Below are 18,367 nucleotides of genomic sequence, written 5' to 3'. Positions count from 1 at the left end.
GCAGTTTCTTTTTTAATACTGTATACATTATTCATTGCTTCACAGGTGTAACACTACTGATCAAAGGAAATGGTAGAAGTACTAATTGCAGAAGGGAGGAGGTCGTGTTCATTTCTAGCATCTTTTCAGGAAAGTATTCGCTGTAAAGAACGACAGAGAGGTAAGTTCTGGTGAAATCCAGCGGCAGCAAAAAGCCGCTCTGCATTTCATCTCTTCTGTCAGCGACAGTCAGAAGACACATCTTAGAGAGAGTTAGTGAGCAAATCAGACTGAAACTGTACAAGTGAGAGGAACAAAAGTAGCCTCACATCTCTGCTCTGACCAGAGCGTGTTTATCGGAAGCTGAACACAGTCAGGTGACAAGCGTCGTCCACTCTAAGAACAACAACTATAAAAATAACTGCAGCGTTCTGTAAACTGTGGCGCCAAATTGGCTGATGAAGACCTGTTAGTACGCTGCGCAGAAAAATAACTTTAATAAGAATAAAAGAAAGTGATGAAAAGTAGCCGCTGCAGGAGAGACATGCTGTTTATTTCCATAAGTACAACTTATTGTTTGTTCCTCCTGTGTGGAACAAACACACCTTCAGACTCAAACACTGTCGAGCTTATACACCTGACTTATTTATAGATATCGTTTGTTGGTGTGGACGGCCCTAAACTGTGACTTCCCAACACCTCGTGCTTTGCAACCCCATGCACCTCCCGCCTGACGCTGCAGCTCTGTCTCCAGGAAGTGGTTGCTATGGTAACAAGAGATGAGAGAGCAGAACAGGTGGCCCCAGTCAACCTCACTGAGTCATTGAAGTGTGTGTGTGTGTGTGTGTGTGTGTGTGTGTGTGTGTGTGTGTGTGTGTGTGTCTGTGTGTGTGTCTGTGTGTGTGTGTGTGGGAGGAGGAGAGACAGCGAAGGAAGAGGGGATTTGTGTCTTACTGTACATCCTTCATAACATTTCCTTCATGTAACTATGAATCAGCACGTGTGACACATCGGATGCACAGCACGCTGTGTCTGCAGGATGTGTGTGAGACTCACCCTCCACGATCACATGTATGGATTGTGTCATGGCGGTCCCCAGGGTGTTGGAGGCGTAGCAGCGGTAGAAGCCTTCGTACGAGTCCAGAGTCTCTTCATCTTCGGCTCGCAACGTACCCACATTTTTGCGCTCCTTCCCGAACGCCACGCCGTCCTTCACCCAGCGGAAACTACAGAGGAGAGGATGACGCTTCTTATCACGTCAACAGCAATTCAAAGACTAACTCACAGCAAGTGAGACGCCCAAAACATGAAGCGACACATGATTAAACACTTCTGTGCAACAAAGCACAGGGAGGCACTACCTTAGTTTTCATCGCACAAAACAAAGAAATATATTTGTAGACTTATTTCTCTTAGCGTCAACAACCCCCACGTGTTACACGTCTCTCATTACTTTCTCACCTCCAAGGGGCATAGGGCGTTTGTCAGGGACTATTTTCAGTGGCAGATTAATCCACATGTGGTGCTGTAGTGAGTATTTGGGCAGCAGGACGGTGTGTGTGGGGTTGAGTCAAAATAAACTACAGTGTGTGTTCATGGTGCTGAAGGAAGATGTCAGTGCAACAGTGAAGCTCACTGATGTGTTTCAATAGTTTATTTAACAACAATGGAGCTCCATCTATCACAGAGGAAGAAGATGCATCAGGCTTTGATTACTGAACCCTTTAATAAATAAAGCTATACATTCGTGAGATGTTTTTAAAGATGTATGTCTTCAGTAGGAACCAATGGGCTCTGAACATTAACAACATATAAAATGTAATCATTTAAAAGAATAAGTTTGAATTTGAGAAAGAGAAAAGGCAGAGAGGGAGAGGTGAGAGAGGACAGAGGAGAACAGGGAGGAGTGGGAGGGGAGGAAACGATAAAGAGAAATGAAAACCAGAGACATGATTCTGTTATTGCTGTGATTTCATTATAAGAACATTTATCGCCATGCCAACAGAAGAGCAGAGGGAGGAAGTAGAAGTAAAATGAGGACACAAACTGTACGTCTTGTTTGTCCATAATATTTGTCCAATCTATTGCATATTGTAAATACACACACACACACACACACACACACACACACACACACACACACACACACACACACACACACACACACACACACACACACACACTGCTGTACGTACCTGGGTGTCGGGTTACCAGAGGCCTCACAGGGCAGATTGATGTCCTCATGAGAAAAGGCCGTGTACGATTGCGGCATCTCTGTCAGGACCGGTGGCTGCGACACTGAACACACACACACACACACACACACACACACACACACACACACACAGTAATGAAATACTTTGGGGCGTACAACTGAAAATACAGTAATTACAGTATATACAGGCAAGGTAAATACATGAGTACATATATTAGGCGGACAGGTCGTCACTGGTCTGCAGTGGAAGACACATCACTTAATGTTTATCAACACTTTGAACTGACCAGTTAAATGTATACACTACTTTAACTTGTGTAACGTTGCTTAATGCTAACCATTTCAACTGTTTATCCAATACCTTTAGTGAAGTAAATATATATATAGTATATTATAGTGACTCAATATTTGGTAATCTTTTTCAAATCAATTAGTTTGAGCTACCAACTGTCCAGGTGAGGGACAGCACTGATCAGTAGTATATCTGTATATATATATATATATATATATATATATATATATATATATATATATATATATATCATCATTGAACAAACTGAGACCACCTGCAGCACCGGATGTAAATCTGAGTCTGATTTGTCTTTGCTAGTTTTCTCCATCTCTTAAAAGTTGCTGGACTTATTACACAATTGTCAGAAGGGCTTAATGATTCATATCAAATGTTGAATAAGTAGATCATACTTTATGGTTACAGTCAAACCCACAGAGCAGACAAACAGCATGTAATGGACTGTAGCCACATCCTGCTCTGAGTGCAGGACTGTTGAAAGAGTGAAAGAACTGTTGAAAACACAGTTAGAGTGCAGCATGCAGTACTGTGACTATAGACTACAGTACTGTGACTATAGACTGCAGTACTGTGACTATAGACTGCAGTACTGTGACTATAGACTGCAGTACTGTGATCATAGACTGCAGTACTGTGGTCATATACTGCAGTACTGTGACTATAGACTGCAGTACTGTGACTATAGACTGCAGTACTGTGATCATAGACTGCAGTACTGTGACTATAGACTGCAGTACATAGACTGCAGTACTGTGACTATAGACTGCAGTACATAGACTACAGTACTGTGACTATAGACTACAGTACTGTGACTATAGACTGCAGTACTGTGACTATAGACTGCAGTACTGTGACTATAGACTGCAGTACTGTGATCATAGACTGCAGTACTGTGGTCATATACTGCAGTACTGTGACTATAGACTGCAGTACTGTGACTATAGACTGCAGTACTGTGATCATAGACTGCAGTACTGTGACTATAGACTGCAGTACATAGACTGCAGTACTGTGACTATAGACTGCAGTACATAGACTACAGTACTGTGACTATAGACTACAGTACTGTGACTATAGACTGCAGTACTGTGGTCATATACTGCAGTACTGTGACTATAGACTGCAGTACTGTGACTATAGACTACAGTACTGTGACTATAGACTGCAGTACTGTGACTATAGACTGCAGTACTGTGATCATAGACTGCAGTACTGTGACTATAGACTGCAGTACATAGACTGCAGTACTGTGACTATAGACTGCAGTACTGTGATCATAGACTGCAGTACTGTGATCATAGACTGCAGTACTGTGATCATATACTGCAGTACTGTGATCATAGACTGCAGATCATAGACTGCAGTACTGTGATCATAGACTGCAGTACTGTGATCATAGACTGCAGTACTGTGATCATAGACTGCAGTACTGTGATCATAGACTGCAGTACTGTGACTATAGACTGCAGTACTGTGATCATAGACTGCAGTACTGTGACTATAGACTGCAGTACATAGACTGCAGTACTGTGATCATATACTGCAGTACTGTGACTATAGACTGCAGTACTGTGATCATAGACTGCAGTACTGTGACTATAGACTGCAGTACATAGACTGCAGTACTGTGACTATAGACTGCAGTACTGTGATCATAGACTGCAGTACTGTGATCATAGACTGCAGTACTGTGATCATATACTGCAGTACTGTGATCATAGACTGCAGATCATAGACTGCAGTACTGTGATCATAGACTGCAGTACTGTGATCATAGACTGCAGTACTGTGATCATAGACTGCAGTACTGTGATCATAGACTGCAGTACTGTGATCATAGACTGCAGTACTGTGACTATAGACTGCAGTACTGTGATCATAGACTGCAGTACTGTGACTATAGACTGCAGTACATAGACTGCAGTACTGTGATCATATACTGCAGTACTGTGACTATAGACTGCAGTACTGTGATCATAGACTGCAGTACTGTGACTATAGACTGCAGTACTGTGACTATAGACTGCAGTACTGTGACTATAGACTGCAGTACTGTGACTATAGACTGCAGTACTGTGACTATAGACTGCAGTACTGTGATCATAGACTGCAGTACTGTGATCATAGACTGCAGTACTGTGATCATATACTGCAGTACTGTGACTATAGACTGCAGTACTGTGATCATAGACTGCAGTACTGTGACTATAGACTGCAGTACTGTGACTATAGACTGCAGTACTGTGATCATAGACTGCAGTACTGTGACTATAGACTGCAGTACTGTAACTATAGACTGCAGTACTGTGACTATAGACTGCAGTACTGTGATCATAGACTGCAGTACTGTGACTATAGACTGCAGTACTGTGACTATAGACTGCAGTACTGTGACTATAGACTGCAGTACTGTGATCATATACTGCAGTACTGTGACTATAGACTGCAGTACTGTGACTATAGACTGCAGTACTGTGATCATATACTGCAGTACTGTGACTATAGACTGCAGTACTGTGACTATAGACTGCAGTACTGTGATCATATACTGCAGTACTGTGACTATAGACTGCAGTACTGTGATCATAGACTGCAGTACTGTGACCATATACTGCAGTACTGTAATCATATACTGCAGTACTGTGACTATAGACTGCAGTACTGTGACTATAGACTGCAGTACTGTGATCATAGACTGCAGTACTGTGACCATATACTGCAGTACTGTGATCATAGACTGCAGTACTGTGACTATAGACTGCAGTACTGTGACCATATACTGCAGTACTGTGATCATATACTGCAGTACTGTGACTATAGACTGCAGTACTGTGACTATAGACTGCAGTACTGTGACTATAGGCAGTACTGTGACTATAGACTACAGTACTGTGACTATAGACTACAGTACTGTGACTATATACTACAGTACTGTGACTATAGACTACAGTACTGTGACTATAGACTGCAGTTCTGTGACTATAGACTGCAGTACTGTGACTATAGGCAGTACTGTGACTATAGACTACAGTACTGTGATCATATACTGCAGTACTGTGATCATATATTGCAGTACTGTGACTATAGACTGCAGTACTGTGACTATAGACTGCAGTACTGTGACTATAGACTACAATACTGTGACTATAGACTGCAGTACTGTGACTATAGACTGCAGTACTGTGACTATAGACTACAGTACTGTGACTATAGACTGCAGTACTGTGATCATATACTGCAGTACTGTGACCATAGACTGCAGTACTGTGACTATAGACTGCAGTACTGTGACCATAGACTGCAGTACTGTGACTATAGACTGCAGTACTGTGACTATAGACTGCAGTACTGTGACTAGACTGCAGTACTGTGATCATATACTGCAGTACTGTGATCATATACTGCAGTACTGTGACCATAGACTGCAGTACTGTGACTATAGACTGCAGCACTGTGACTATAGACTACAGTACTGTGACTATAGACTGCAGTACTGTGACTATAGACTGCAGTACTGTGACTATAGACTGCAGTACTGTGATCATAGACTGCAGTACTGTGACTATAGACTGCAGCACTGTGACTATAGACTACAGTACTGTGATCATAGACTGCAGTACTGTGACTATAGACTGCAGTACTGTGACTATAGACTGCAGTACTGTGACTATAGACTGCAGTACTGTGATCATAGACTGCAGTACTGTGACTATAGACTGCAGTACTGTGACTATAGACTGCAGTACTGTGACTATAGACTACAGTACTGTGACTATATACTGCAGTACTGTGACCATAGACTGCAGTACTGTGACTATAGACTGCAGCACTGTGACTATAGACTACAGTACTGTGACTATAGACTGCAGTACTGTGACTATAGACTGCAGTATTGTGACTATAGACTGCAGTACTGTGACTATCTGAATCTGCAAAACCAGAACTTTCTACTGTTCAGATTTTGTTTGGATTAAACATTGTTTGTTTTATTTTTTAGAGGTAACGGTACAGTAAGTGGATTTGTCAGGCAGGCTGTACCCACTGTTTCCACACTTTATGCTAAGCTAAGCTAAGCTAAGCAGCTTCTGGCTGTAGCTTCATATTTAGGGAACAGATATAACAGGAGTATCAATCTTCTCAACTAAGTCTCTGCAAGAAAGCAAATAAGGATATTTCCCAAAACTATTCCTTTAATTGAAATTTTCCCCACGGATTACATGCATCTATTTTGGTTGCATGAATCATTAATGAAACCCTCATTAAATGTTCATAGAAAAGGTAATGCATCAGAGCCAAGCTGAGTTAAGATTAAGTAGAGATGTTGGAGAAATATCACTACGACTGTTTGACTGCAGTGACTTTTATCTTGCATGTTCTTTCTTTCTACATTCTGCAGCGAGTGTCTAAACTTTTACACATTTTCTTCAAATGTTGCTCATCTGACAAATAAAATCAAGAGAAGTCTTCTCCGTGTGGCTACATGTGCTGCAGGGACGGATGATGGAGGACAAACAGTCATCGATACGGCCGCAGCAAGAAGACACATTAGACTGACGGCCTCCATCATCTACATTTGTGTCGCTGACATCACACACTCCTTCACTGTCACAACAAGGAGAGTCACTTACTGTTATGCACTTTATCTGTTTGTCCACACGAAAGCAAGGAAAGCAGAGCAGAGAGGAAACACTTAGACAAGGGCAGACGTTTCAAATGTTGCAGACTCATGCACGCAGATATGAGCTGAAGATGTTGACGGCAGATTTATTCATTTACTTGATTATAAACAACGTTGACATTTTAATGACTCGTCTCAAGGATTTGTCTTCCTCTCGGTGTTCTGACTCAGACACAATGGCTTCCCGGATCAATTTACATCTTTCCCCTCTGAGTCTCCTTCTGCATCCTTCCATCCCTCCATCTTCCTCCTCTATATTCTGCTCACTTCTTCACCTTCCCTGTCCTCCTTCATCCATCTCTTTCTGCTCAGCTCTCACAGTCTCTCATTTACATCCTCTCCCTCTCTTCTTCTCATCTACTCTCTCCCTCTCTCTGCCACACCCAGAGGAGAAGGTCACTGGCTGAAGGTCGAGCTAAACCCGACTCCTCCTCTCCTCCTCTGGGACCCTCACGGCTGATCCTGCTGACCTTTGAACTCAACCTCCGGGGCCAGAGGCCATTCTAAACCTGATTGTGTGCTTAAGTGTATTTGTGTTTGTGCTTATGTGAATGTGTTCAAATGATTTCTCTCCTTTTCTTTGTACGATCTATCCGCAGACTGTTTTAAACAAAGACCAGAGCAAACAGACAAATGAAGACAAGAAAAGGACATTCAAGAAGAAGAAACACAAAGTACTTTCAGGGCGAAATGATCATTTACTCGCTGATGCTTGAAAGTGAATATCTCGTAAATGAAATTAAATCTTTGCATACTTTTAAAAGCAGGCAGTACTTTCAAACTGCACTCAGCTGCACGATGTATTTCTCAGAAACAAAGCGAGACACAAAAAGCGTTTTCTCATGAACTGGACAGTTCTGAGACTTTGGGCTATTTTGCTTCCATAACATGTTTTCTTACAGACAAGTGGAAAGAAAACATCCAAAATACACATTTAGGTGTTTTTCTTTAAATAACTTTCGTGTCTGTAGATTTCTCCTAAATTCACCTAAAATGAGCATTAAATGCCTCATTTTCATATTTAAACATAACATGTCAGAAAACTGTCCTGATGTATTCGTTACATTTTTTAAACCTTTTTACCTCTTCATTAAATCATTAAAACTGTGGACCCTAACACAAACCTGTATAACATTGAGGATGTTGTTAAAAGAAAGATTTGAAACTCAAACACAGAATGATTATTGTTTGTTGTTTATTGACGGTGTACTCACAGTCATCGGGGATGACGATGGCTCCCTGAGCGAGCGGAGGCATGGAGGAGAGGAAGGACAGAGGGAGGAGGAGGATCAGGGGGAGGGCGGGGCAGCACAGCCCCCTATAGCCCGTCCACCGACGCTGTGACACACACATCTCTCAATGTCCCATGAAAAGTGACGCAAGACACCCACACACTCATCAACACATAAAAGAAAACACACACACACTCCCACCGTATGCACCCAACCAGACACACACACTTCAGGGACCTCCAAGACCCTCTGGAGAGTGGAGAAGAGTAAACAACTGTTTTAAGTTGGTGTGTGTGTGTGTGTGTGTGTGTGTGTGTGTGTGTGTGTGTGTGTGTGTGTGTTGCTTTCACAGTCCTAAGTGAGGCTCTGAATAAGACGATCTGCCTCTCAGGTCCACAATCTCCCGCTGCCGACTGTGGAGAGAAGAAGAAGAAGGAGGACGAGGAGGAGACGGAGGATTGACCCCGAGAACAAAGGAGGGAAGAGGGGGGGGCACACAGAGGGAAGAAAGAAAAAACATCATTAATTTCATCAAACATAAATCATCCCAGAACAAGACAAATATTAATTTACTCCAAGGGGGGAAATTTGACTTAATGTTGACCTACAAATTAAAAATTCACAATGAACTCCCAGAGCGTGCGAGTGTGTGTGGTGTGTACAAACTCATTTTAATATTTAAAAAACTGTGGAATCCAAATATTTCTCTAATTTCAGACAATAGTGTGTGTGTGTGTGTGTGTGTGTGTGTGTGCGTGCGTGTGTGTGTGTGTGTGTGAGTCAAAGACGAAGGCATGAGGTCATCGTGATAAAGACAGAAGATCCGATCAAAGCAGCAGGAAACATCTTCTGCACTAATGACATTACAAAGAGAGATTGTGTGTGTGTGTGTGTTTCTGCCACATCGACTGCATTTCCATTCATCTAAACATCTTCTCTTTTGTCCCTGGCTGCTGACTGAACACTGACCCGTGACAGCAGGAGTGTCGGGGGTGTGTGTGTGGGGGGGTGAAAGCAGACACAGATGGATCAGGCTTTCCCCCTTTGTTCCTTCATATCGCCGCCTCGCCATGCAGGCCGAAGCCCCTCTGCTCCAAGTTTGGTCATTTTCTTGTTTTAACTTGAAGTGAGGGATCACACGCTCCTCCGCGGGTTGATCGTAAAGCTTAAAGTGAAATCCTTTTTAAAATCCGCTCTGCACTTTTAAAAACTCGCAGTCGTTCTAAAAATAACTGAGTGGCACCACGAAAGCCCTGAAATCAGGCCGCAGCTCCATGTATGGGAATACTTTCATGAAACAAAACAAGACTGGAAGGAATTCAAGGACATCTAAAGAAAAACAAGCAAAGACACCGAAACTGTGTTTCTCTCCTCTCGATGGAGTTTTCTAAACACCTCGAATTTCCCCGAGAAATTAGGGTTATTTATAAATCACACTCGAGCAGGGAAACATGATGCGTGGATTATGCAACACTTCCTCCAGCATGTTTAGGCAACAACCAAAGTGACTTTACTTTCATTAAGGTGAGAAGAGATGTGGTCTTGGGTAAATAGTGAATAAGTCACTTGAAGCACGACATGTTTACTTTGTTTGGTTAAAGCAGAACAACATTGTGACCACAAGATAAATCTATAATATATCGGCTGTAATTATCTTATTGCTTATGAGTTCAAGCTTTATGTTCATAAGAAGCAGAATGAGTTCATTCTGTTTTCAGAAGTTAAATAGTTTAAAGTTATGGAAAGATCATTAAACATTAATGAAGTAAACATCTCCTGCTTCAAGTCTTTTGTCTCTTTCTCGAACATTAACCAAGTGTTAATAACTAGAACGTGCAGCGAGAAGATGTATAACTCCTGAAGCTTATGAAAAGAGTTCACTGACACAGCAGGATTCACTGGAGGCTTAAACAAGAACAGATAGCAAGAGCAGAGGAGGTTACAGGAGGTGTCATAACTGATCAATCTCTGAATGTAGCAGAGTCACACACACACACACACACACACACACACACACACACACACACAGGGTGAGGGGAAAGAAGTGACAGCTGGCTAATGTAGACCCCCTCCTACATCTAATAATTACGCAACCTGTCCCAAGCACACATCTCTCTCACTCTCTCTCACACACACTCACACACGCACACACACACACACACACACACACACACACACACACACACACACACACACACACACACACACACACACACACACACACACACACACACACACACACACACACACACACACACAACACACACACACGTCCCCTGTTCCAGCTCCTATTGTCAGATCTTCACCCATCTAATCTGCTGTTGTTGTCAATTATGACTTTTGACTCACACAGACACACACACACACACACACACAGACACACACACAGAGGCAGACACAGACACACACACACACAGACACACACACACACACACACACACACACACACACACACACAGCTTCATGGTCACTTAAACACACACACACACACACACTGACACACACACTGTCACACACGTCTGCCCCCGCTGTTACCTGCCAGGCTTATTTACAAAATAAATGATCCAAGCAGAGCAGTGGGACGTAAAGAGTGAGTGTGTGTGAGTGTGTGTGTGTGTGTGTGTGGGGCATTAATAAGGGTAAGATAACGACCAGTGGTAGGGGCTCCCCACATGTAATGAGAGCAGACAGAAAGTGTAACAGACGTGAGACAAAATAAATGATGTCTGATGAAAATGTCCCAGCATGCTCCAGCTCCAGTAATAATACCCGCCTCTCACTGCGGTGACAGTTTCCACACCGACTCTGCTTCTAATTCATGTGGATTTCCTTTAATTTAAATATTCATGGGCCTCCTACTGTGGCGCTGAGTTAAGGGGAGGGGGAGGGCCGCGGCTCATTAATGAATTAAGTCTTAATCTGAAGACGCATGATGACACAGAGTCAGACGTAGAGTGTGTCTGAGGCTGCAGCTCAAAGACACTTGACCTCTGCTGACAGAGTCCTCTCATTTCACTGAGCACAATGACGTCTAACACACACACTGTTCACTCTTCAGCGTCCATCGCACGTTACGGCCTCTTCAATTCAATCAGACAAGGAGCCATTAGAGAGGAGGAGAGTCCATTTAGGGTTTGCAGACGAGAGATGAGCAGGAGGAAAGTTCAAATCCAGTTTGTGCTGTTTGGAGCATCTTCCACATCCTTAGTGGGGGGGTTCGATATTTAACAACACTGCATGTTTATCCCACATGTTCTGTTGGAACATTTCCTCCTTGTTTGGGGTCCCATGTGAAGACTGAAACGCTGTATGTCTACACAACCATAATAATTGTAGAGATGATTCAATGAGTCGATCAGCAGAAAGTTAATTAGCAACAATGGATAAATTATTAAAGTTCTTCTCTGGTTCCAGCTTCTCAAATGTAAATCAGCTTTTTTTAAATGTAGAAATGTATTATTTTAGGTTTTGGACTCAGAGTTTCTAGAGCAGTGTCACATGTTCATGTTTTCGGACTACTATCGTCATTAAAGTTGCATCAACTGATCATCATGAAGTAAATGTTGATTGCACAACGTAACGGCTGTAGAACAATGACACTATCTGCGTTTAGACTACAAGCCTCGCTTTCACTAAGCATTTCTCGCCATCGGGAACGATCTCTCGGGAAAGTGAAGACTCCATTTATCCCACACAGCCGTGGTGCGGCGTTGCCAACTCTTTTCCGTTGAAAGTATTTAGCAGCACTAGCTCCAAAAGTCTGCAGATGACGTCGGACGCTCATTTGCATAAAGCTTAGTGTTCGGGTGCAGCGGGGGAGAGAACCTGTGCTGTTGGCACAAAAGCCGTCCACTGCGATTACTCAGAGCAGCTTTGGGAATTAATTACAATATAATATATTTTAATATATTTCTGGCTTCTCCCCTGATGGTCTGAATGAGTTGTTAAGTTTGTTGCGAGTGGTAGCGGTGCGGTTGTCTTTCCGAACAACGATGATACCTCCCAGAAACACTAGTGGGGGAGAGTTGTTTGGACTCATTAGAGAGGTCACAGCCTGCGGGCACTCATATCTCCGTTCTGTACCGTTTAACACTAAACATACTGTACCAATGTACTCTCTATCACTCGACCCCCCCCCTCCACAGTCCTGAGCCGTCCCACAGAACCTGAGGGGCTTTAGGGGGCGGGCAGGTGGACCAGCCAGTCCACGGGGAGGCCTGAGGGGAGGGGGGGAGGCAAAGAGGGTGCAGGTGGGACAGTCTATTGGGAGGCCTGAAGTGGGGAGGGGAATCAGGGGGGTGGGGATCACAGAGGGAGGGAGGGGGGGGGGCAGGTGGACGGATAGTGCGCGACAGAGCGAAAAATTAATTCATTGATAGATTCCGATCTAGAGGAAAGAATTGGGAAGTGTGGATGGAGAGATTAAGCAAAGGCAAGAAGGACGGAGGGGATACTTCCCCATCGGTGCACACACACACACTCGCGCACACACACACACACACACACACACACACACACACACACACACACACACACGAAGACGAGGAAAGAAAGAGCTATTCCCTGTTTGTCCCTCCCAGTTGGCTGTGTGACCTAAATTCACCTAAATTCATTATTCATTACATACCTCACATTTACTACTCTACACACACACACACACACACACACACACACACACACACACACACACACACACACACACACTACAGCCTGGAGCAAAGAGCAGGGTGACCAACCTATAGGTGATTTCATCGTGTGTGTGTGTGCGTGTGTTTGTGTGTGTGTGTGTGTGTGTGTGTGTGTGTGGAGTAGTAAATGTGAGATATGTGTGTGTGTCAGTCTGTAGATCACACTGCTGATGTCCTTCACATCAGGCCTCATGAATATGTAATACAAATGTCATTTTAATAAAGCACCACTGAGTTAAACATGTGTGGTGCATGTGTGCGTGTGCGTGTGTGCGTGTGCGTGCGTGTGCATTTTTGTGTGTGTGTGCAATCCTTATATATTAATACATAACAGAGTAACCTTGTCTGGATTGTGTTGATGTCGACCTAATGAAATGTTTTCCATACACAACGTATCTGCAAACTGTTCACTGACATATTGTATTTGTTGTCCCACAATTGAATCACACGTTTAATGTTTCTATGGTTACGTTCAGACACTGAAGCGCTTGGTTACGATTGGAGGAATATCAGTAAAAGCTCTGGACACTTTTACTGTATTGCTTTAAACCAAAACCAGGACTTTTCCTTAACCTTCGCACTGTTGTTGTCCACCATCGACCCTGAACACCTCTTTATGACCACAAAAGGGTCAAATTGGCAAACAAATGTGTTTATAAGTGAAATTTCTACGAGACGGGGTTGGTGTGGGTTTATTTCTCTGAACTCAACATCTCTCTGCAGTATGTTTCCCCCGATCAGGGTCGTGCTGTTTGTCACTGGATCTTACATTTCCCATAATGCAACTCGACAGCGTCTTCTTTAGACTTCCTCTGCCTGATAAATTAGGGTTGGGCGATAAGGCCAAAATCTTCTCTCCCGATAAAGGTAATTCTATCATCTATAACGACTTATATCACCATACAGCATGTCTACAAAGACCACAGGGTAAAGCCTCTTTAGTGAATTAAAAACAGAAACATTGAAACTGAGAAACAAGAACTGATTTCTGACCTTCCTGAAAGAGACTCTTTTTTATAACCAATGAACAGTTTGTTGGGACGGAGACACGTGAAGTTCACTTCTTTACGTCTTTCTCTTCCTTCCCTTTGGACGCTCACTGCAGCCGAATGTATCATCGACCAAATATGAGATTTCAAACTCTTCAGTTCACGGCATTCAGTCTCGAGACAAGTGTGTTTCTGGTAACTGACACTTTTCCTGCTTTATGACACTGACAGAGTCATGCCTCTGATGTCATCATCATGTCGCCATCACCTCCACACACACACACACTCACACACACAGTCACGTGTCTGTGTTAAGCTGCCTTTGTGTCCGTGTCTAACTAGACTGAGTCCCCTGTGGAAGACGGTAGATGAATAGCTCAATAAACACGAGCAGGTTTCTGACCCTGGAACAAAGCGCATCAACTGACAGGCCTTCAAACCGCCCGCAGTCGCCTTCGTCCTCTTTGTTTTCTTTCGGTTTGTGTCTGTTCCTCCGTCATTATTAACTTTTCTACCATTCTGCTTGTGAGTGCAGTTTCTTTCTCTGGCGCTAACACACAAGCGGCGTGTCTGTGAAACTGCTCGAGGCGAAGCTTGAACATGAAAAGTCCCGTCTTATCAGCTTCGACCATAAAAGAAATACAGAGAAGAGCATCCAACCCCAATTAATTGCGACACTGTTGATCTGCCCAAATAATGTTCTGGCAATGGTTATGATCGCTGGCAGCTTGCGGCACGGCTCTAGGGAAGGACATGTCCATTGGTGCACCACTTTGGTCTGAGACGTATCTATTGGATGGATTGGGGTGAAACTCTGTTCAGATATTCATGATCCCCAGAGGAAGATTCTGCTGACTTTGCTGATCCTCTGAGTTTTATTCTGACGCCATCATGAGGTGAACAATTTGTGGTTTTGAGTGAATGTATTCGTATAAAACACTTGAAATCGGTTTGAACTCAACAACAATTTGCTTGGAATAATAAAACACAGATGAAGAAAAAGACGGAGAAATGGGGGGCAAGAATTAAATTAAATTCAAATGTTCCATAAATATCATCCAACTGTCGGAGTGTGTGTGTTTGTGTGTGTGTGTGTGTGTGTGTGTGTGTGTGTCTAATATACAGCTGCAACTAACGATTATTCTCATTATCGGTTAAACTGCCGATTATTCTCTTGAATAATCAATCGCAATTTCCCTAAAGCGCACGGTGACGTCTTCAACTGTCCAAAACGCGAAGATATTTCATTTACGACCACACGACAAGCGAAGAAGAACATCTTCACAACTGAGAAGCTGGAACCGGAAACGTTAAACATTCGTGCTTCAAAACTGACACCGAGGGATTATCAAGAGTTACTGATATATTTTCTGTAGTTACGTCCGTAGTGCAGAGACGTGTGTGTGTGTGTGTGTGTGTGTGTGTGTGTGTGTGTGTGTGTGTCTACCTGTCACAGTGTTGAATTATATCATTGTGTCGTTTCTGTCTTTCTGCCTGTCAGACAGGATGTGGGGGACTTTTTAGCCGCTGGTCCCACGGCACATCCTGACGCCTTTCACATTCAAATCAGCTCTTATAGGCGTGACATTGTTTAGCCACCTCTGGATTACCCCCCTCCTCCAACCACACACACACACACACACACACACACACACACACACACACACACACACACACACACACAAAGCCAGTAGCATGTGTTTGTTTCTGATTTGCCTCTCACCACACGACAAACGAAGCGACTGCATAGGAGCGCATTAATCAGTCATTAGTGACGGTATGTTCCTGGATAAACAGCAGCTCCCGCGCTGGGTGGCTTCCTGGCCCGGCTGAGGTCTATTAGATTTAGCTGAGGGGCGAGTGGCACCAGCTGTGAAAGGCCACAGTGTACCAGAGCGCTCAGGGCGGTATATACAAGACCCACTGCCAGACATCTATCACTGGCTTCACACAACATAAACACAGAGGAGAGGGCGGAGAGAGAACTAATGTAACTATTAATGAGTTATAGTAACAAAAGCAGTAACACATCAACATATTAGAGAAGGATCTTGGTTTAAAGTGATGTAATCCTTTTAGTAGACAGTAATGGATTAATCTAATCTAATGATATTAATACAGGATTAAAACATGAAATCATCAACGTTATTAGCGATTAACTCGCCTCGGCCCTGCTGCGGAGAGAAGTGTGTGTTCGCTTTACTGTAATGTCAATCAATACAGGACATGATCGTATATCACGTGTGTGACGGGCTCAGTTAACCAACACCATTAAAACACTGCTGACCAGCAAGATCCGTTAACAAGACCGACTCTTTGTTTCTTCTCTTTGTTGCATCTGCGTCTCTGCTTTTGTAAGAGCAGGCTAATCAAGACAAGGCCTCAGACTCAGAGTGATCGTTATCTGCACATCTGTTACAGTTTCTATCATGAGCTTAAACAAAGATGCAGAATATGTCTTTTTGCACAAAAAGTAAATCAGGTTTTTAATTAGAAATCTACAGAGTAAAGATACATATGATCTGTTTATTCAGGTTAAAATCAACTGTTGTATACGGAGAATACATTATCAAAAGAATCGTTAGAAAGCTTCCAAATGAGAAGGAAACAGAAGTGCTCAAATGTGTTTTATTAGGAGACGCTATCGTTTAGGTTTATGCTGAACAGCTTGGTTAGGTTTCAGGAAACATCTTCTTTTGGCTCCTTGTTGGCTTTATTGTTCAGCACTGGAGGTTTCAACCATCACATGTTCTCTCTCTCTTGTAGCTCCGTTAAGTGTCCACCAACTCCTGAGGGAAATATCTGAGTCTTTAGCTGCAAAATGTTCCGCTATGTTCACCAGCTCGTCTCTAACGGCGTCCGTCTGACGCTGTGTGCTGAGCAGCGGACCGTCTGCTGCAGACAACAGTGACGACAGTGAACTTTCGGCCATAAAAAGAAAACAATGAGCTCATACAGCTGAAGGGAACTGCAGTCAGGTGATCGTTCTTTGCAGGTGAACCATCATCTGATCCATTGTTAATAAAAGAAGATATAGCAGCTTCCAATGAGCATTTCTAAATCCACATACAGGGAATGAAAATAACTTCATTACGTGTTCTTGCTCTTCGGTCAAACTTAGTGAAGCCTGAAGCGATAACCAGCATAAATAGAAAATTAGACGACATTATGTAGAAGAGTTCCACTGAAGTGTTTTCACCACTGGCACCGTCATCATACATCTTCCAGCCGCCTACACAGCCTCTCCTGAGCCCACCACATCCACCCACGCACGCCCACCACCACCCAGAGGCTCGTCTGGCTCTCAACCCTCTTTCTTCACAGCTGCTGCAAATCCACTGAGAGCCACTCACATCACAACTAATCCCTGCTGCCAGGTAGAAGAAGTTACCCTGCACTTTGATTTGTGCTCTTCACATAATAACCTCAAATCCTCTTGATCACGGTGCGAGGTCGAGCCCGGCGGCGGCGGCGCTCCAGCTCCAGAGGATCGGCCGGGAAAAGTTTAGATCTGCAGGTGATCGTTTTTACACAAACGCTTTGGAGTTATAGATATTTCTGAGATGGATTGCTGCTGGCATGAGAGCAAAGACACAGAGGCCCTTAAAGCACAAAGCAGTGCAACTTAAGAATACACAATATACCACATAAATACACAAAACACAAGCAAATCACTGGAACATCTTCACCTATTTCACCAAACATGTGTGCTGCAAGGAGAAAACAAAAGCAAATATGGAGGAAAAACATAACAAGGTTGAATTCACTTAATAGAAATAAGCAAACTATGATCGAGATGTACGAAGACGTTGAAATAACATTTAAAGGTTCTGCTGGAACTTCAAATCAACGTCTGCTCTCACATCTCTGTGCTCTTCATCCAAGAAGCCACAGCTCTAAGTTACACCACTCCCAGGTGGGAGATCGCATTTCTTTATTTCTACTGAGAGCCTCTCTCTTTATCTCCCATTCTCCCCCCCCCCCCTCACCCCCCTCACCCCCCTCACCACACCCTGAGAGAACAGGAAGGAAGGTTTAAATTAAAAGGAGATTTGATGCTTATCATATTATTCAATCAGTCGGTGAAAATGTCAATTTGCATTGTGTGCAAGTGTGTGTAAGTGTGTGTGTGGAGCCAGTCTCTCTCTACCATCCCTTTCCGTCTTTCCCCCATCACCATGGTAACCCCCTGACTCCAGCAGCACACAGCGATATTTCTCTCCCCCATCCCCCACGCTGCCCCTCCTTCTTTTCTCCCATCCCCCACTCCGTCCCT

General features: G+C 43.5%; 1 protein-coding gene across 4 annotated transcripts in view; it reads right to left on the bottom strand.

Annotated features, from left to right (window-relative positions):
* Positions 1-18,367, bottom strand: part of LOC115010538 (neural cell adhesion molecule L1.1-like) — a 41,530-nt gene that overhangs the window by 17,794 nt on the left and 5,369 nt on the right. For 2 of the 4 annotated variants that reach the window (XM_029435152.1, XM_029435154.1), the window contains exons 2-5: positions 8,397-8,827; positions 7,133-7,147; positions 2,175-2,277; positions 1,036-1,205 (exon numbers count right to left, since the gene is read on the bottom strand). In XM_029435152.1, the coding sequence (XP_029291012.1) occupies positions 1,036-1,205; positions 2,175-2,277; positions 7,133-7,147; positions 8,397-8,535 (427 nt within the window). In that variant the 5' untranslated portion in view covers positions 8,536-8,827. The remainder of the gene's footprint in view (positions 1-1,035; positions 1,206-2,174; positions 2,278-7,132; positions 7,148-8,396; positions 8,828-18,367) is intronic. The other 2 variants (XM_029435155.1, XM_029435156.1) reach the window with 1 other exon arrangement.

The sequence above is a fragment of the Cottoperca gobio genome, chromosome 7 (genome assembly GCF_900634415.1).
Source record: "Cottoperca gobio chromosome 7, fCotGob3.1, whole genome shotgun sequence".
Taxonomy (NCBI): domain Eukaryota; kingdom Metazoa; phylum Chordata; class Actinopteri; order Perciformes; family Bovichtidae; genus Cottoperca; species Cottoperca gobio.
Note: the sequence above shows the minus strand (reverse complement) of the source record. Positions and strands in the feature narration are given on the sequence as shown.